The 20327-nt window shown below is 47.4% G+C and overlaps 1 protein-coding gene across 4 annotated transcripts in view; it reads right to left on the reverse strand.

Moving 5' to 3' along the window:
* SLC44A3 (solute carrier family 44 member 3) overlaps positions 1-20327 on the reverse strand; it is a 99582-nt gene that overhangs the window by 49718 nt on the left and 29537 nt on the right. For 3 of the 4 annotated variants that reach the window (XM_039228450.1, XM_039228449.1, XM_039228447.1), the window contains exons 6-9: positions 16971-17131; positions 14524-14613; positions 13162-13286; positions 8460-8646 (exon numbers count right to left, since the gene is read on the reverse strand). In XM_039228450.1, coding sequence (XP_039084381.1) covers positions 8460-8646; positions 13162-13286; positions 14524-14613; positions 16971-17131 — 563 coding nt within the window. The remainder of the gene's footprint in view (positions 1-8459; positions 8647-13161; positions 13287-14523; positions 14614-16970; positions 17132-20327) is intronic. The other variant, XM_039228448.1, reaches the window with a different exon arrangement.

Consider the following 20327-nt stretch of genomic DNA (forward strand, 5'->3'; position numbering starts at 1 on the left):
TGGGAGAGGACTTGGTCCCAGTCTCGGTTGTGATTCGCGTGATGAGTAAGCAACCTGGGCCTCTTTTCTCTCATTGTAAAGATAAAGAGGTGGACAAGATGAACCTCGAGGCAGTGGTTATAGGCTGAGGCTTAAGTCACACAGGCTGAGATTCGTATCTCTGCACGACCCCCTAATGACTGACCAGCCTGGGGCAGGTGAGGGGATCTTATAAGGTCTGTCTCAACACCAAAGACCCTAACACCTACTCCTCACGCCCCTGGTGACCCTGTCCAGTCTTGTGGCTTCGAGTGCCATGCATGCAACTGCTCTGAGGATTAAACGGGTAAGACAGTTGGAAGAGTGCGTTCAAGGCAGGTTAGCTGTACCTGAAGTACAGGTAGAAAGAATTCCAGGTCTGGACCTAACACATACTTATTAAGTATCTACTGTATGTTGGAATTATGCTAGACATCAGCCATTAAGGGAGGAACATGAGAAAAGCAAACAAATCAGAAAAGAGATACTATCTGAGTGACTAACAGGAACTCACATGCTGCATTATTGGTCTATTCATCTCTCCTTCTTCTGGACTGTTCCTAATTTCTCCTTCAGCCTCTAAGGGTTTTGCCCCCCATCATCACCCTCTATCAGTGATGTTATCTCTGGTTTCTCTGAGAAAACTGAAGCAATCAGAAAACCTCTGCCAGTACCTACCCCGACAGCTACCTGCCATCAGCACAAGCCCATAACCTGGCCCCTACTTAATACGATAAACAGTCAGGGATCTCAAGGCTAACCCTCTTCTGGATGTCCCTTCTCACCTACTGATGATAGCTTTCAGCGATATTCCCCCTTTCTTCTTTCATTCAAGTATTCCACTCAACCGAATCATTTTAAACCATTTTTCGTCTTTAACAAAACCTTCTCTTGACTTTCCTTTTCCAGCTTCCTTGCCATCTCTCTGTTCCTCTTACTTTTTTTAAAAAAAGTTTATTTTAAAATAATCTCTACACCCAATGTGGGGCTCAAACTCACAACCCCAAGATCAAAAGTCGCATGGTCTTCTGACTGAGCCAGTCAGGAACTCCTCTGCTACTTTTTTTTTTTTAATGTTTATTTTTGAGAGAAAGAAAGAGAGCAAGAGAGCGAGGGGGTGGGGGGAGAGGGATACACAGAATCTGAAGCAGGCTCCAGGCTCCGAGCTGTCAGCACAGAGCCCTATGTGGGGCTCAAACCCATGAACTGCAAGATCATGACATGAGCTGAAGTCAGACGCTTAACTGACGGAGCCACCCAGATGCCCCTCCTCTGCTCCTCTTTGTAGCCAAATTCCCTAAGATTGTCTCTACTTACTCTTTTAAATTCTTTTCTTCCTCTTTCTCTTAAACCCGCTGTGATCATGAGCCACTCCCTCTCACTTCCCTGAAGCAGTTTCTTTTCACCTGTATGTTGCTAAATTCAGTGGTGAGTCCTTGGGTCTTACTTCACTAGGCAGCAGCATTTGATACACGGGACACCACTCACATATCCCTGAAGCCCTTCACCCACACTCCAGGGCAGCACACTTTCTACCCTCCTGCCCACTGGTTGTTCCCAGACAGCCTCATTTCTGTATTCCTTCTCAGCTCCAGGACCCCTTACCACTGAAGATCTCCAAAGTATAGTCCTTAAATTTCCACTCCTCTCTATCTGTACTCATTCTACTCTCATGGTTTTCAATACCATTTACATGCTCCCAAAACTCCAAATGTAGATCTCTACCTGGGACCTCTCCATAAACTATAGTCTCGACCAGCTAACTGCCCACTTGACATCTCCATCTGGCTGCCGAAAAAGACATCTCAGTCAACACAATCAAAACCGATGTGATCTCCTCCGAAAAGTTCGACTCTGAGACTTGCTCCGTCTCAGCCAATGGCAATCCCATCCTCTGGCAGCTCAGTCTTATCTCTAAATCTCTTTCCATCATACCTCTCCATGAATAAATTGGGAAATCCTTCAGCATAGGCACAGAATCCAATGTGTCCAGTGTGATGCCAGCATCATCTCCTCCCTAGATGACTGCTTTTGAAATGTAAGTCAGATCATGTAACTATTCTGCTTAAAACTGTAATGACTTCCCATCTCAGACCAGAACCAGAGTCCCTATAAAGACTATGAGTTCCAAGGATGTGAACCCATGCCTTCTCTGACCCCCTCCTGACCCCTGCTCTCCTTCAACCACCCCATTCCTGCAGAAGGGGACTGCCCGCTGTGCCCCAGAACCCTTGCCTCTTGCTGTTCCCTTTGCCAAGAACATGGTCCCTTCCCTTACACAGCCTCATGGCTCTGCCCCTACCTCCTTCAAATATTTGCTCACACATCACCTTCTCAATGAGGCCCTCCCCACTCACCAAACTTAAAATTGTACCTCCCTTTAAGCATTTTGCATTCTTCCCCTCTGCTTTCACTTTCCCCATACCATCTATCAACCTTTAATGTACGATAGCACTCACTTATATAGTTTATTTAATGCCTAACCCTCTAGCCTCCTCTAGCCTCCAAACTAGAAGGAAAGCTCTATCTTTAGCTTCTATAACAGGGTCTGATAGAGTAAATATTCAATAAATATTTATTGAATGAACAACTGAATGAATCAACCTTCCTCAGTATACCATACATATATACTCCATTCATCCTGTATCCCTAATATATCCTACCACAGAGATCTGAGACAATTTTCTGGACATCCTCAATATAACTTGGAGGAAATTCATCATGAAGCTAACCATAAATCTAGATACTATAAGCAAGCTTTACAGCATTTTGAAACAATAAGGTGACACTCATGATCATATACATGGCAGTTTCTCAAGGCAGGCAGGCCAGCTGGTTTGGATAATTTCCCAAAGGAGGCAGGCCCAACTTGGAAGGGCTGGACTTTCTAGTACATTCTGTATACTGGTCTCTTCCAGAAAATTGGCTCATGTGTCCTACTGACATCCCTCCTGCCCATGTCTCCCACTGGCTCAGCTTCTGCTCTGACAGCACAAAGATCAGGGGAAAGGAGAAGAACACCTCACTGACATAGCGCTGATAATTACCCACTTCTTCCTGTGTGTCTATCTCATTTACTACAGCGCTGATGCAAATCCACTCAACTGATTCAGGATACATTCACTGCGCTCATTTAGGGGCTGTACACCGAATAGAGAGACACAGAAAGAAAAAGACCCGGCCCCCACCCTCAGGATGTCCATTTTCTAGTCAGATGGCAACAACGAGTCATTATCTGCGTTATTGTTCTTCACAGGACTTCTCACCATCTGACATATATTTCTTTGTTCCCTCTTTCCCCACTCACTAGTGCCTCTGTCTTGCTCACAGCTGTACCTCCACTTCCTAGGCCTGCAGTAGTAGGGATGCAATGACAGCTGCTGAAAGAATGAAGAACATACTAAATGTAAGGAAAATGAAGAAGCATTATTAAGTTTGCCTGGGGAACTTATAGATTTTCTAAGAAATATAATGCTCAAAACAATTCTTGGAGAATGACTAACTTTCCAAGTCACATTGGGTAGAAAGTTAGGTGCAGATTGGGAAGAGATGTTTCCAGATGAAGGTCACAGCAGGTGCAAAGGCACAAAAATTTTCATGGAGACTGTTTCCCTTTGCACCTTCCCAGAGGGACTGTACACTTCCAAAAAGCAGGAACTGTTTCAAATCTCTCTTGGGCAAGTTCCCTCCACCTGTTCCTCGGACAGGTCTGGGCTGCTCGGAGGTTTTTGTGAACTCATGTGAATTACTCTCTAGATCTCTCGTAACTTAAGAAAGAAGACAATTTTCTTTTAAACCGTGCTCTCAAATATGCCAGGAAGAGCAGAGACTAAAGCTGAAGCCAGTACCAAGTGCTCTTTAGTGAACAGTAATTCCCAGTATAGGGAACATATATGGGCCTTTATTTGCAAAGCAAAGCTCTGGCCTCGTCTCAGCCTCCTCAAATCCCTGTGAAGCAACCCGGGGAAAGCATCATTTTCCATTGCAAAAATGGGAAAAGGGAAGCACAGAGGATTAACATACAAGCAAGGCCAGAGCTGGCCTAGGTCCTCAGTCCCTTGATGGGAAACCCGCTGTCCGATCCTGCTGCCTCCTTTCTAAGCACGACCCCCGGCCTGTCCGAGCACGCCGAATCCAGCCCTGTGATCACCGAACTGCAGCACACGGGGTGAGAAAGTGTCCACCCAAATGGGTCTCTTGCACCGTTGACCCTGGGGCTTCCAGACCACCTTAATGACAACAGTGACAACCGGGCATAATGAGACTACGTGGGGCTCCTTCTCCCGGCACCTGAACCTGCTCTTCCCAAGGTTATCACAGTTTTCACTTCTTTCCAGTGGATTTTAGTAGTCACTGTCACATTGTCGGTAACAGACAAGTCCCGATGGGCTAATACACGTCGTTGCTGGGCTGAAACCAGCCCCAAACAAAGCCAGGATTTGTCGACTAGCTCAGAGGCTGATTTATAGTCACTGGAGAAATGGCTCATCTGGACAAAAAACAACCCGAGTTCACTTTTTCTGTATCTTTTTCTTTTTCACACATTAAAATATTAGTTCAACCATCTGCCACGATAAAAAACTCACAGTCCTCACCCAGTGTGGACACCGCCACAGCACTGGAGAACTGGATTCCGTGACTGCCTGAGGGGACGTGAAGGGAGACGGTGAGGCGCTGCGTGCCCGTCTCCAACCATCCGCATCACCCGGCTTCTTTTAACAAGCTCTCAGGGCAGCCCCCAGCCTCCCTCAAGTGTAGCCGGGGCATCTCCTGAAGGTCAAAATGACATGAGGCAAAGAAACGACCCGCCCAGACCCAGAGTGGTGGCCTGGCATGGAGTGAAAAGGCCTTTGAAAACAAAGGAGTTCTGTGCACCTGGGTCAGCCCACAGGTGAATGGAAAGGAGAGTCAGGTGGCCCGGGGGGACAGCAGTCTGGTTTTGTCCTGATGCCTGAGCCCAGGGAGGAGGGAAGGCAGCAGCTCTGTGTGACGCCTTCTCTCCCGTAAAGGGGAGGATCAGTGAGCTCGCCTGCCTCTGTCGGGTCCCAGGAACCCAGCTTTTCCGCCCTTCTGCTCCCCAGCCTCTCGCCTGGTTCCCTCCTTCCACTGACTGAGAATGGCCGCACGTTAGTACCCGGCCTCTGCGGTGCTCCTTCGGCCCCACGGAATCACCTGCTTGTCCCTCGCCTCTCCCGCCCTGAGTCCTGGGCAGAGGCTACTTCGTGCCCCTGAAGCCCTGGGCACAAATCGGGCCTAACGGGAAGCAGAAGGGGCGCCAGGCTGGGAGCTCACGCCCGAGGCAGCCCCGGGCTTGTTCCCCCCCAGCTGCACCCCAACTCCCAGGACTGGCTCCCTCCTTCTCCTCTCCTGGCGTTTGCCTGTGACCCCTGTCGGATCCCCTCTGGCTTCTTTCTGCATTTTCTGATCTGGCGATTTCTAGCCCATCCTCTGAGAAGCCCACCGTGACTCCCAACGTGGGTTCGAGCCTCGTTGCGCTGCTTTTGGAGCTCCCCAAATGCCTCCTAGTGCGACGTTCATCAACTGTCACCATGAGCTCATGTCTGTCAGTCTGTCCTGCTCGACTCTACATGCTATGAGGAGAGACCACCACTCCTCTCCAGGGCCTCGCCCAGGGCCTCAGCCCCAGGACACGCCCCTAACACCTGTGAATTGAAGCAAGAACAAATGGATGTGCCCTGCTCCAAAGTACTGTGGGAGAACCATGGGGACAACCTCCATCAGCCACGCTCACAGCCAACAAGGACCGGTGGGGGGGGGGGGGGCGGCTGTGCCCTAGAGGCTGGAGGAGGAACGAAGCTCCTTCCCTGGTCCTGAGCCATATTTCCCATGACCTCACCCTTTCTCCGGTGATTCTTCAGGGCAAGGGTTCAAGTACCACAGTCCACCACCCAGTGTGCCACCCCCTGCCACCTCCTGCCACCCTTCACTCCCAGCCCAAGCTGGCTTCGACCTCTGGCCCTGCCGTGCTGGCCCATAACCACAGACCCCAAACACACCGTTATGGGCACAGGCCACACCCGCCCGCCAGCTGCTGTGATCGCAATACTGCTCTGACTTGACGTTAGATGGAGGAGGCCCATCCTGTGTCCCAGCCACGGGAAATGTGAGACAGCGGAGAGAGCACAGGTCTTGTCCGAGGGCTCCGGGGCCAGAGAGCGCCTGGCACTTCCTAGCTGTGTGACCTCCAATTCCCTCGCCCGTAACTGGAGCATAACAGCACGTACGACAAAGGGGGACCGCGATGCTTAACACAGAGGACATAAGAAAGCCTCTAAAACTGAGCCGGGAATTTGGGCACTTGCCAGCAAAGGCGTGTTTTCCTGCACGTACCAAGGCTGCTGCCCTCCCTTCTGACCAGGACTGAGACGACCGCAAGTGGGCAAACTGGAATTGTTCACTGTTGCGCTTAACTGAGCCTTCCAACGGCTCCGCGACATCTGTTCTTCCCTCTTCCTTGGCAAAAGAACCTCTAATTTTTGCACAGCGCATGGCCGCCCACAGTGACACTGCACCTCCTGTCCCTCCGCTGCAGGTAGGTGCTGCCAGGTAACTAGGTTGCGGCCGAGGGGGTGGAATTGTGGCCCTGACTTCGGGGAGGGGGGGAGGGCATGCCTACCTTCCTCCCCACCCCCTTCCTAATGGCCGGAATAAGACATTGGTTGAAGCCCGAGTGTCCAATTCAGCTACTAGGTGGAAGGAAGCAGGTGGTAGAGGACATCAGCCACAAGGTGCTGAAATGAAGTGGAAGAAAGACAGCGCCCAGGTCCTTTACCTCTACAGGACCATGCTGGCGTGGCGCCTCCTTGCAGACTTCGTTTATGTGAGAGAGAAATTACCCTGTATCTTATTGAAGCCACTGTTTTTTTGTGTTTTTTTTTTAAGTCTTCTGTTACTCCCAACCTCAGCCTGATTGATCACAGTCCTGTGTGTGGTTAACCAAGGATTCTTCAGGGATCATTGTTCTGCATTCACTGCAGGCCTTCAGAAGCTTCCAGAACAGTGGGAGAGACTGCTCCTACAGCATCTCTGAGGCTGGAAGTGTTGGCTGTGTCTCCCAGCAAGCCTGTTGACAATCCCGAGGCAATCTCCAATGAGCCAGTTTACTCTGGAGCAGAGAGAAGAGACCCGTTTCCTAAGAGTCTACGACCAAATAAGCTTGATGAAATGGTAAGGAATTACATTTGCCTTGTCGATTTGACATCTGCTGTGGCTCTCATCTGTCTGGTGACAGTCTCAGAAAGCAACTTACTCTTCCGTACTCCCATCAAGGTGTGGATGTGGGCCTTATCCAAAGCAAACACGGGAGGTAGAGAAGATCCAGACTGGGGCCGCTCGCAGTGTGTCTGTGAGGCCAGCTGCGTGTCCTCGCACTGTTTGTGACTAGCCCACAGTGACATGACCAGCCGGAGCCAGAACACAGACCTACCGCTTGACTAAGTCCGTCCTTTCCTTCTGGTGACTTCTCTTCCCCCATAGCAAGACTTTCTCCACCAAGGAGTGATATATATCCTGACAAAGCTCCTCATCTCAGACAATACTTTACATAGCACTTCTTTGCTCTGTTACAGGGCTTCAAAAGTATATAGCTTGCTCTACCTCAAACCAAGTGAGTCAGGATCTCTGAGGACAGGACCCAGGCCACTGTATTTTCATAAAGCACCTTAGCTGATTCTGAGGAATGCCTCTGGCAGAAAGCCACTGTACAGATATAACAGGAAGGTGGAGAATTCAGTACACGTGAACTTCCACATGCATTTGCTTTAAACTTAAGCTGGCTCCACCAAGCACACCAGACTTTTAATAGGGCATTTCCTGGGCTCTTCTAGATGGCCCAATTTGAGAAGAGCTGGCAGATTACCCTGGATAAAACTAAATCCAGAGACATTTGATAGTATTTATTCTTTCTATAAAATTTTTTTTTACGGTTTTATTTTTTTGAGAGAGACAGCATAAGTGAGGGGGAGGCAGAGAGAGAGTGGGAGACAGACAGACAGAGGGTCCAAAGCAGGATCTGTGCTGACAGGCCGACAGCAGTGAGCCCAATGTAGGGCTCCAACTCTCAAACCGTGAGATCATGACCTGCCTGAACTAAAACTGGGTGCTCAACCAACTGAGCCACCCAGGTGCCCCGCTAATACTCTTTCTAGAGGTTTTTGTTCATAGTGTAGTTTTTTCGAAAGCTCTTTCAGTCCTTACTGAATTTACTCTTTCATGAAATAAACTCAGCTTCTTTAAAGCTGGTATAAAAGAAGAAAAGGATTTTCCTGCTTCCCCGTGACAGAGCCCCTCGCACCATCACTGTTGTCATCAGACACCTCCAGTTTCACGGGAGGCTTGGTCCCTATAAAAACAGGCCAATGGTTCCAAAATGGCGGGCCTCCCATGCATAACTCAAAGGCAATGGAACCCACTACCCTTACCTGCAGTTCCCAGGCTCAGCAGCACAGCCACCCAGAGGACCCAGAAGAAAATGAGGATGGCAAAAGTCCACAGTGGTTGGAAGAGCAGGAATGGAGAGTTGCTGATGGCTTTATTTATGACTTGGAAAAGTTCAACTGTCAATGTTATTCTCTTTCTGAGGACAAAAATCAAGCTGAGCAGAACTGCCTGGTGAAAAAGGGGTTAGAATAAATTACTCAAAATAATGAAGAACCGAGAAAGGCTTAAAGCAAACCTTCACATTTTACTGACACATCAGCAAACAGCTCCTTTACGGTAGCTATTCATACTTTTATTCTAATTGAACAGAAATTTTTTCACATCCTACTTGGGTGTCTACGATGTGCTGGACCCTGTGCTAGATCCTGCAGCTCTCACCGTGATTGAGACACAGTGTCTGTCAGAGAACAAGAGAAAATGCAAAGAAAGTCCTCTAGGGTCAGAGAACTGTCTTCTCTCTCTCACTTCCTCCCCACAATACACGAGATACTCAGAGAAGGTTCAAAGATTGCAAAAGGCAAGGAATGGAAGGATGAAGGGAAAGGACAGTGATTATGCCTCAAAGCAACTTTCTGTGCCTTCTTCTCTGCTGGTTTTGGCCTTCCTTCATATAAATTTCTTATTCAAGAAAGAAACCACCCTCCCCCACCTCCACATCCCTGCCCAGCCTCTGCCATCCGTTCATGCTCTTCATACACAAGCTTCTGCACTGATTGGTCTCTGCGTGCTGACCGTACTTCCACACCCTAGCCTGGAGCTGGTATGGGAGGCGCTGCCCATTCCTCTGGTCTTACCACATTCTCCTCCCTTGACTTCTGTGGCTGCACTTTCTTCCGGCTCTCCTCCTACCTCTTCAGTTGTTTCTAGAGTCTTTGGGGACCATCTCCTATTCCGTTGTCATCTTGGCATCCTTCCTAGAGGCTGATAACCTTCAAATAAGAACCTCCAGCCTCACCTTTCTCTAGGTGCTAGATGAGTAAGCACATCAGTTACTGGCCAGGCCGTGGATGTCATACGGTGTCTCCAAATTTGACTCATTCTGAACCAAATTCATTATATTCATAGAAGCGCCTCCTCTTTCTTCTATATTCCCTATTCCAGTGGCCCTGATTTTTCTGGACTCTCCAAGAGTAAGGATGGTTCCCCTCTTGTTTGATTCCATATTATCCCAAACTTGCTAAGTGGAGCACTGAGCATTTCTACCGCAAATGTTTACTTATCTGACTTTCCCGTTGGATTAAGCTCCCTGAAAGCACAGCCATCCCTTACAGTTAAGAACTGGCCCAGGGCACGGCCCAATCCTGATCTCCCAAGGTCAGTCTCCTGACAGATCTCTCAGTCTAACCTCCTCTCTCTTCCCACAGTTGATCAATTATCTCAAGTCTTATCAGTTATCTGCACCCAAATAACCTCATCCTTAGCCTCTGTCTTTAAATCCTCTGGTCCCCAATGCCTACCTCTTTCCCTCCTCTAAACCACAGCTAAAAGGGACTTTGTAAAGAGTAGAGTCAATGATGTCATCTCCCAGTTCAAAATCCCTCTATGGTACCCCCCACCCCCACCCCATGCTTCTGGATAAAGATCAAAGTCATTATCATCACAGATCAGGAACCTCCTGGCATGGCCCCTCCCTGTATCTGCCAAGGGAAACCTCTGAAGGTCCCTCTCATGTCCATGTGGCCACACCTGGGCCATTCTTTTAGCCTAAGATACCCTTTCTCCCCCAGCTGGACGGGGGCATTCCTGGCTCAAAGGAGTTTATAGTCCAGTGGGAGAAAGTTGAAGGAAGGCGGGATAAACTAAATGGAAACAGAGCCTCCAGACCCAGCTGTGGGTGGCCGGAGGGGCCAGGGAAGATGTCCCGACACCTGTAAGTTGTAAAGGCTAAGCAGGGATTTCCAGCTCTGCATTCTCAATGCCCACCACCATCAACAGAAAAGAGGAACCTTTTTTTTTTCATTTAAAATTGTCATGAGGCAAAATGATATGATCTTTAGGCAAATAAACTTGGCTTCTAACTCCTGAGTAGAAAGCTAACATATGCATATTTAAATGCATGTGTGTTTTACAAGTTATATATATGCATAAAATACTCTTCTCACATTCTAAGTACACTGCAAGGATGCTCATTAGAAGTCTAGGATCAGCACTATCTTCCGGGGATGGTGGGGGGGAGAGCAGGCTGTGTGGAGCAGCAGGGCTGTCTCATACTGGGGGCAATGTCCTGGCTTCACTCTCCTGGGCTCCAAGCTATAGGGAGCTGCCTCGCAGCCTGTGCTCCAGGCAGATGCCCTGAGGTGTGTATTTCATGCCAGTCACCCCCTTTTCTTCATTGCTGCTAGTGCTGAGAGTAAAGCTACTGAAATAATATTCATAGGCAGCCCCCATCTGCCCCGACCCATGTTTTCAAGTTGATTTGGGAGGCAGCTTCTGGGAACTCAGGAGACAGGAACACATCCCAGCCAAGTGTCCTGGTAGCAGACAAGGGTCTCCCTGGGAAACTTTCACTAGATGAGACTCTCAGGGTCTCTGCTGGGCTCCAACATATGGGGACAGGGTGGGGGGAGACGTGAGACAGGCTCCAATGTGAGCAAGAAGGGTGAGGGTTGAAGGTGACTTTTCTCCTGCTTCTATTCCCCTCTTGCTAATGTGGTTTTCTTCTTTTGCTTCTCTGGAAAAGTGGGGGTAAGAAAGGCAGAGTGCGGGAGAAGGGGGGCAGCTGTTAACTCCTCTTTCCACTGGACACAGGGAGTGGTACCTGACTAGGGACACAGTCTGATGTTCTCTCCCTGTCTCCCTTCCCTCACCTTGTGCAGGGGTCTGGTGGGGGGAGAAGCAGGTGGAAAATGGCTTTCTCTTGGCCCAGAGCCAGCCCAGCTTCCTAGCCCTGGGTCTCCAGTCAGGGAGCATCGGGGCTGGCTCTCTGTGGGAACGCCGAGCTTTTCTGGCACATGCTCCCCAGGGGGGAGGGAAGTCCGTGGCCCTCTGGGGCACCTTGCAGGAATATTCCCATTCGACAGATAAGGAGAGCCAGGCCTACGGCCAAATCATTTCTGTGAGGTGACACGGTGGGCAGTGGGCCATGGGCTGCATGTCTGCCTCAGACCACAGGGGCTGGAATCTTCCCTGGTGCGTCCTGTCATGATGTTGCTTGCCCTGCGATTCATCTAGTCGTGGGGCAGGTGCTATTTGTGTATTGTATCTTGCTAGCTCTGTTGCCTAGTGCAGGGCCCAGGGTGTGACAGGGACTCAGTACATGACAACGAACAACCTAGGGCCACTGTGAGGACATGACTACCCAGCAGCCAGCACTTGGCGGGAGCTCAGTAAGTAGCCATGACAGGTGTGCAAATGAACGGTGTGTGAGCTGTGGTTCGTTTCTACCCTCTGTACCAGCCCCCGAACAGGCCTCACAGACACTGGTGAAGACAGCCGCTCTGCTTTCACAGCCTCTCTTCTCACAAACCTTGCCCTCAATGAAGAGAACTGCCTCCTGTCCCTGGTGTCTGGTGGCCATTAGTGGTTCAGTGCCTGGAGACACAGGAAGCTCTGGGGAAGGCTAAAGGAGAAGGTGGGCCTCCCCTCATCTTGGAGCCCTGCTCCCCACACCCCCCTCCATGTCCAACAGCTCAGCACCAGCCTGGGTTATAGGAGGTCCTTTTCTCTCCGGCCTCCTTTTCAGGCCCTGGAGAAGCTATGGGCCTGGTCCCTGCCTGAGTCAGGACAAATCAGAAGCTTTACTTAATCACACACTTGCTCCCTGAGATGCAGTTTATGTGAAGAACACAAACCTGAAAGCTCACTAGAAAGGAGAAAATGTGAAGATCACCGAATAGGGCAACTGAAGGATCTGAGAGAGCCTGTGTTTGCTGGAACAATCAAAAGGCTTGTGGAAACCCTAGCCGTTGCTCATCTGCAAAATGGTTAGCAAGCCAGGCACCGGCAAGGCTGGCTGTGGTCGCTTAAAATCAACTCCACAGTCCCTACAGGGCCTTGGGATTCTAGCCCTTTTAATGCCACCGGAGGGTGACCTCAGTGATTTTCAACGGCCAACCTCTCCCTGCGACAACCAGTATCTGCTGCCTCCACACCCTGCATGTGCCTGTTTTCAACTAGGGAGCTCCTGGAGGCAGAGGCGGCTTCTCTGAGAACCAAACTCAGCCCAGGGCCAGCAGGCTCGGAAATAAAGGGCTCTCTGTACTCAAGGGCAGTGGGAGCTGTCACACCCTGGAGGGAGCTGAGCAGCCATTGGCTGGAAGTGGGAGTCTGCTCACCGACAGGAAATAGGCACCGTCACTGTCGTAAGTCTGCCCGCCTACGGTGTCCACCTTATGGTCACATGGGGGTAAAAATGCTTCTACTGCAGTCAAGAAAGATGCATCAGGGCAGGTAGCAAATTAACCTCTGCGAGATGGCAGAAATGACTTGGAAAGAAGGCAAGGCCTTCTTGTTCCCTATTTTTTGAAGGTTTTGATTTATTCCTACGTAGGTATTGCAAATAAAAGAGAGAAAGCCCTAAACACGTATGTGCATTCATCATACTATTATGTATGTATACTCTGAGATTTAAAAAACAAAACCAAACCAAATTCTGATTTTGGGGGGGGGGGGTTAAAATCCAATTGTTTAGATTTCAGAGTTCTGGCGGGCTCCTTGACCTCCTGCTGGAAGAGCGTTTCTTACCGTGATTACTGTAGATACAATAGCAAACCCCAGCAAACACTTCATATTCTCCCTTTCTGTGTCCAATTCTATGCTGAGGTCATGGGTATAGTCGTAGTACAGCCACCACAGGACACCACAGACAACTAGAAAGCAAAACACCAGGGGACTCAGCACACGCGCACGGGGTAAGCGCCTCCACCCCCAGCACGCTGACCGCACACCGGGTGGCCGGCCTCGGGCAGTGGGTCCCCCGGGCCTGGGGCCTGATGTGCAACAAACGACCCTCTGAAGGAGCTGGACAGGGCCAGGGTGGCCTCCCCAAGGACCGCCCCGACCCCCCGTGGCTGCTTGTCCTTGGGAGGCATGGGGGGATGATTCTAGAACACAGGTGCATCCCGTCGGCCCAGCCTACAGACTGCGCTTGGGCGCGAGCAGGGAGGAAAGTGCATGGACAGGACGGCAAGGGAACAACATTAGAGTCCAAAGCCTGGAAATGCCCAGCGAGCTGCGCCAGTGACAACTCCTGGGGGAACTGGGAGGTCAGTTTGGTGGTCACAGGACCGGGTAGTCACTCTGATACTGCAAACGCTCTGTGTTTAAGCACTGCATGCCGCCTACGGCACCACCACAGGGACCACAGGAAGGTCACATTCGTCTTTACTTGTCCTGGGTGGACATGTGTCCATCACGAGCTGCCGTCCTGTCCTTCAGCATGGCACGCCGTGCACCCGTGAGGCATGGGGCTCTAGGTTGCTGAGGGCGGATTCAGGGGAATGGAACTCTACAGTCATACTGATTGCGAAAAGTTAAAATGTCCCATGCCAGTTGGTAAATAGCTGCTGCCTTGAACTCCCTGTGTGCCCCTACCTCTCGGACCCCCTTTCCTGATAACTCCTGGGGGGACCCACATTCCAGCCACAAAATGGGAACCAGTAGGTACAGGAGAGGCTTTTCGGGACCCTGCCCCAGCTCAGGGCCAGGGTCTTTTCAGAGCGGTGGGAGCCAGGGCATGACAACTGTGGGGACCCACGTAACAATGGTTGATGTGAAAGTTCAGAAGACCTTTAAAGGCTTCCAGAAGACGTGGAGTCGTCTGTTAAAGGTACGGCCACCAGGATCGCTCTGGATGGGCAGACCCACCCAAGCAGTAGCAAAGTGCAGCAGACACAACAGACTGGCATCCAACTTGCTACTATCTGTGACACAAACAACTCCCTTTGTCCTCTCTGGGCCCGAGTTTCCTCATATGTGAAATGACGGGGTTGGATGGGAGACCCTCTGAGACCCCTGTAGCTCAAAAAAGCCAACTTGTAAATTTCATACATAACGGAAAGGCTTTTCCTTTGACAAAATAGAAATCAATCAAGTAGAAATACTTACACAGCAGTCCCGAAATAATCAGTGCAATGAAAATGTGAACCAGAAGGGTGGTGATGAACCGGAAGGTGAACATCATGGCCAAAGACAAGGCTGAAAAATTAAGCAAAACATATAAACTCCAGGGCAACCCAGGTGTGAGGGTAATGACAGCAGGGCTTTAATGACTCCCAGAAGAGGGAAGACTGAGGATTTCCTTCAATCTCTAAATAGCTTAAACTTGTAGTAAACAAAAATAACAAGACACACCCAGGGTACTCTCTAAAACATATACAGGTTCAGTCTGCTACAGTAAGCCAGTTTCTGAAATCGAAGCAATTCTTCTTTTATTAAAAAATGTTTGCTTTTAGGGGCGCCTGGGTGGCTCAGTCGATTAAGTGTCTGACTTCAGCTCAGGTCATAATCTCATGTTCGTGGATTCAAGCCCTGAGTCAGGCTCTGTGCTGACAGCTAGCTCAGGGCCTAGAGCCTACTTCGGATTCTGTGTCTCCCTCTCTCTCTGATCCTCTGCTGCTCACACTGCCTCTCTCTCTTTCTCAGAAATAAAAATCAAAAATAAATAAAAACAGGCTAGAAGACTATATAAAAAAAAGTTTGTTTTAAAAAATTTTTTTACATTTATTTATTTTTGAGAGACAGAGTGAGACAGAATGTGAGCCAGGGAAAGGGCAGAAAAAGAAGGAGACATAGAATCTGAAGCAGGCTCCAGGGTCTGAGCTGTCAATACAGAGCCCGACATAGGGCTCAAACCCACAAACCACAAGATCATGACCTGAGCAGAAGATACATGCTCAACTGACTGAGCCACCCACATGCCCTCCAAAAAATGTATTTTTAAAGCAGGTCTTATTCCCAACTACCCAAAATGTTTTTTTAAGTCCAAATAAACATTTCTTTTTTTTTTTTTAAACCACATTTTAACTCTTTTGACTTCTTATTGGGCTTATGTAAAGTTTTAACTTTAAATGTTTTCAGGTATTCTTATTAAATATGAAAAATTAATGCCTTTAGAAGTGAAAATGTTAAGGTTCCAATTATATGGTAAGCTGTATATGTAAAAAAAATCTTCATATTATTTTCCAGTATTTAGGGGTTTTAAGCTTATGGATTTATGTTAAATATTTCAGTGAATTTATATATAATTTTACATTTTTCCTAAGAAATCAGGATTACTTGGGGTACCTGGGTGACTCAGTCAGTTAAGTGTCTGACTTTGTCCCAGGTCATGTTCTCATTGTTTGTGAGTCCAAGCCCCACATTGGGCTCTGTACTGATAGCTCAGAGCCTGGAGTCTGCTTCGGATCTATGTCTCTCTCTCTCTCTGCCCCTCTCCCACTCATGCTCTGTCTCTCTCAAAAATAAACATTAAAAAAAAAAAAGAAAGAAATCAGGGTTACATATAGACACTTTGGTGTAGTGGTTAAGAATGTGGGTTTGGGGATTAGATATATCTGGGTTGAGTCTCAGCTCTGCCATCTACTCTACTCACCATCTGACTTTGGCCAAGTCACTTATCCTCTCTAAGCCTCAGTTTCCCCTCCTACAAATGGTGACAGGATTCTGACAGGCTTTGATGGGTTAAGGGTAAGCACAATGCCTGGCGCATCTGGGTCCTCAGAAGTCTGGAAGTTACATAATGGTGATGAGTTAAGCATTCCCAAGTATTCAGGAATTAGTAACCTTTTGGTAATGAAATTATGGAAAATTTGATCTGTAAACTGGCAGAATCATGGCTGATCAAAGAATTCCTTTCAACAAAAAGGCTGGGAAGCAGCCACTGGAGAAGGGGTAGAGAGCAGGCCATTACTACTGCCCACAACAGCAGAATGTATTAACTTGTTCAAAGAGAAAGCCAGCTCTTAAAGGGGCTCATCAAGTTGAAGTGGGAAGTTAAAGGGTCAAGAGTGGGCAGCTGCTTCCAGAAATGCCCAGAAGAGGCAAGTCCCAGCTCAAGGCCTTGACCTGCCTACAGCCCAAAGCAGGCAGTTGGCTCTCTCAGGCCACTGCCTTCTAATGCTATTTAACATGAACGCACACACCTCCTTCCCTTGCTCACCATGTGGCCTTCTAATCTGGCTTGCCTGTGGGGAAAGGGCATGCTGGGCGGAAGACATGCCTTCTGGCCCCCGTGACGGCTGGGCTTTTTGTGGCCAGTTAGCAAACTGGCAACCTGCTCTGCATATCCATCCCCAGGCAGAGCTGAGGACCAGGCATTGGAACGTGGCCACTATATTAAGACAACCCACACTCGGTGAGCCTCTTGGCAGAGAGCCAGCTGGTGTTTTCCTAATTTTATTGTCCTTTCTTCCACTTGAATCTGAAGTACTGAACATATTTTATAAAGAAAATATGTGAAGTTTTATCTGGAAGAGGCTAATTTTCATTGTACAACATACACAAGTGCTAGAAACTTTGGCAGAGTCACTGAAAGAAGAGTAATTTAGAATTACCTAATGCGAGGATACACAGACCAAGGATCGTGTCTCTTCCGGACATTATTCCACGTAGAATTTGATGGAGGGTGTCAACATCATTTATCAACACAGATGCAAACAAGGAATAGCACTCAGGTGTTTGAGGGACGCATCTGTTAAACAAGGGGAAAGACTTGCTAAAAAGAAAAGAAGAATGTTTCTTTAATTAGTTAACTTAAAAAAACATGTTTATTTAAAATTTTCAACAACCAAGAAAGCAGAAGATCTGCAGAAATAAAAAGAAGTTTAGCATCCTGTTTGGAAGAGTGCACTTTAGAAAGCCAGGCAAGGGGGAGCCACCGTGGCTCAGTTGATTAAGCATCCGGACTCTTGATTTCAACTCAGGTCATGATCTTATGGTTCATAAGATCAAGGCCCCCATCAGGCTCTGCACTACAGTGCAGAGCCTGCTTAGAATGATCTCTCTGCCCCTCCCCTGCTCACTTTCTTTCTCTCTCTCTCACTCTCTCTCTCCCTCCCTCCCTCAAAAGGAAGGAAGGAAGGAAGGAAGGAAGGAAGGAAGGAAGGAAGGAAGGAAGGAAGGAAGCCAGGCAACTATGCTCTGCTACAGTAATTACCCAGTAATCTGGGTGGGGATAGGGACCCAGAGAAACTGGAGATTTACACACTTGGAGACTGACATTTCTGACTCTCTTGTCTTGGCCCTTTTTGGATACAAACTACCAACTCCAACACAAGAATGGATTTAAGGCTGGTTTAACTGGAAGCTGGGTCAATGAAACTACCAGTTTTATTCTGTCCTTTTTAAGGAGGTGCATAAGGCTTGAGAGGCTATGTATGAACAGAGTGAGTAGTTAGTGAGTGATGAATGTATGAATAAAGCTGTGGCTGGTAACTCCCTTGGATAGATAAAAAAGCTGATCTTTTTGGGGTCCCTTCCTGAAATGTAAAAATGCTCAGGGAAGTCCATTCTAATGACTCTTTAAAAAACTTTTTTTTTAATGTTTATTTATTTTTGAGAGGGAGAGACAGAATGTGAGCAGGGCAGAGGCAGAGATAGAGGGAGACACATAATCCAAAGCAGGCTCCAGGCTCCAAGCCGTCAGCACAGAGCCCAACACAGGGCTCGAACTCATGAACCATGAGATCATGACCTGAGCTGAAGTTGGACACTTAACTGACTGAGGTACCCAATAGTGGAAATAATCCCAACCCAAGAACACCAAATTATCAGACACATTGCTAAAACCCAAGCATTTTTTGAAATGTGTGAAGATGAAACAAGGGAGAACCCAAATGCAAACGATATTATATTGTGATGAAGAAAACATGGCTTCTTGGGGCACCCGGGTGGTTCAGTCAGTTAAGCGTCCGACTTCAGCTCAGATCATGATCTCATAGTCAGTGAGTTTGAGCCCTGTGTCAGGCTCTGTGCTGACAGATCAGAAACTGGAGCCTGCTTCAGATTCTGTGTCTCCCTCTCTCTCTGCTCCTCCCCCACTCATGCTCTGTCTCTCAAAAATGAATAAATGTTAAAAAAAAAAAAAAGAAAAAGCTGCTTCTTAACTTTCAATGAACACAACATAGAACATATGGAAGAATCTTTCTCAGGAAGCCACAACATTACAGAAATAGTTTCTGACTCCTTGAATGATGATTCAAGAGAAGAGTAAGACAACTAAGCAGTTTTTCCCTAGTTAAAAAATTTGAAGGTATAATACGGTCACCTGGTACCTTCCAGAAGGTGCAATAGAACAAATAAATTGTGAGAAATGACTGTCTCTTCTCTTGGAGGAAAAGTATACTTCTTCACAGGCAACCTTGTTTTGGTTTATCTAGTATATCATTCTAAATTTTGTCTCTCTTTTATAAGTAAATTCCATGCATAATGTGGGGCTCGAACTCAAAACCCTGAGATCAAGAGTTGCATGCTCTGCTGACAGAGCCAGCCAGGCCCCTCTATATATCATTCTAGACACTTTTAAAACATATGTGATTGTAACAGGAAATTTAAATGGAAGTTTTCAGCTGAAGCTCAAAGATAATACAAATTATACTCCAAAATGAGATACTAGACTCCACCATGCTGGGCTTGCCAAAAATACTGTTTAGAAAACTAGGTGGCTTGTCATTACCACCCCTATGTTCCACTGAGAGTATAAAAGGGTTGGGAGATGGAGATTAGAAGAACACTTTAGAAAATAAATTTCAAATTTTGGAATAATTTTCGAGTTGCAGAAAACTTGCAAAGACCCTACAGAGAGTTCCTGTGTATACCTCATCCACCTTCCCCTAACATCTTATATAACCACAGTACATGTGTTAAAATTCAGAAATTACTATTGGTACTATACTATTAACTAAACTATAGTCTTTATTTGGATTTTGCCATTTTCCATTAATGTCCTTTATTTTCTCTTCCAGAATCCAATCCAGGATGCCATGTTGCATTTACTTGTCATGCCTCCATCAGCCTATGACAGTTTCTTAGCTCTTCTTTGTTTCCCATGACCTTGACACCTTTGAAGATTCATGGTCTGGTATTTGGTAAATTGTCCCTCAAACTGTAGAATATCCTTTGTGTTTTCTCATAATTAGACTGCTGTTTTGGGTTTTGGGGAAGAACACCACAGAGGTGAACTTCACTTTCCACAGAACCACACTGGGAAACATGATAGCAACATGAAATCACTGATGAAGTTAACCTTGATCACGTGGTCAAGGTGTTGGTATCTGCCAGCTTTCTCCATTGTCATGTTACTATTCTATATTCTTTAGGAGTGAGTCACTAAGCCTAGCCCACTCTCAAGGGGAGGGAAATTATGCAGGAAGTATCTACAGATATTATTTGGGATTCTTCTGTAAAGATTTACCCCTCTGTGCCCTCCCCACATTTATTTATTCAATCATTTATCAGTATGGACTCATGGATATTTACTTTGCTCTTTAGATTATAATCTGGTATGATCATTATTTATTCTATTACTCAAATCATTCCATCTTTGGCCACTAGGAGGTCTTTCATGTTGGCCTCTGGGTAATGTTGACATGCCCCACCTTTTTTTGTTTGTTTGTTTCCTTGAGAACATTCTCACTTTCTGGCTCTGCAAGGTTATGCCAAACTATTTTCCTTATCCAAGCCCTAAAATCAGCCAATACCTTGGAAAATGGTATTTAGAAACCAATATCTGGGTAGTAGGTATGCTCACTGCCACTGCAGTGTCACTGACCCTAGGTCCTCTTATAATCAATCCTAAACGTGTTGTCAGAATTGCTAACTAGTACTCCTGTGACAAACAAACCTACCAATTAGAACATGGTACTTAGGTACAGTTATTTTTGTCTTTAGCTCACAGAATTTAGTCACAAAGC

Source organism: Hyaena hyaena, unplaced genomic scaffold (genome assembly GCF_003009895.1).
Source record: "Hyaena hyaena isolate Hyena2069 unplaced genomic scaffold, ASM300989v1 scaffold_32, whole genome shotgun sequence".
NCBI classification, from domain to species: Eukaryota; Metazoa; Chordata; class Mammalia; order Carnivora; family Hyaenidae; genus Hyaena; species Hyaena hyaena.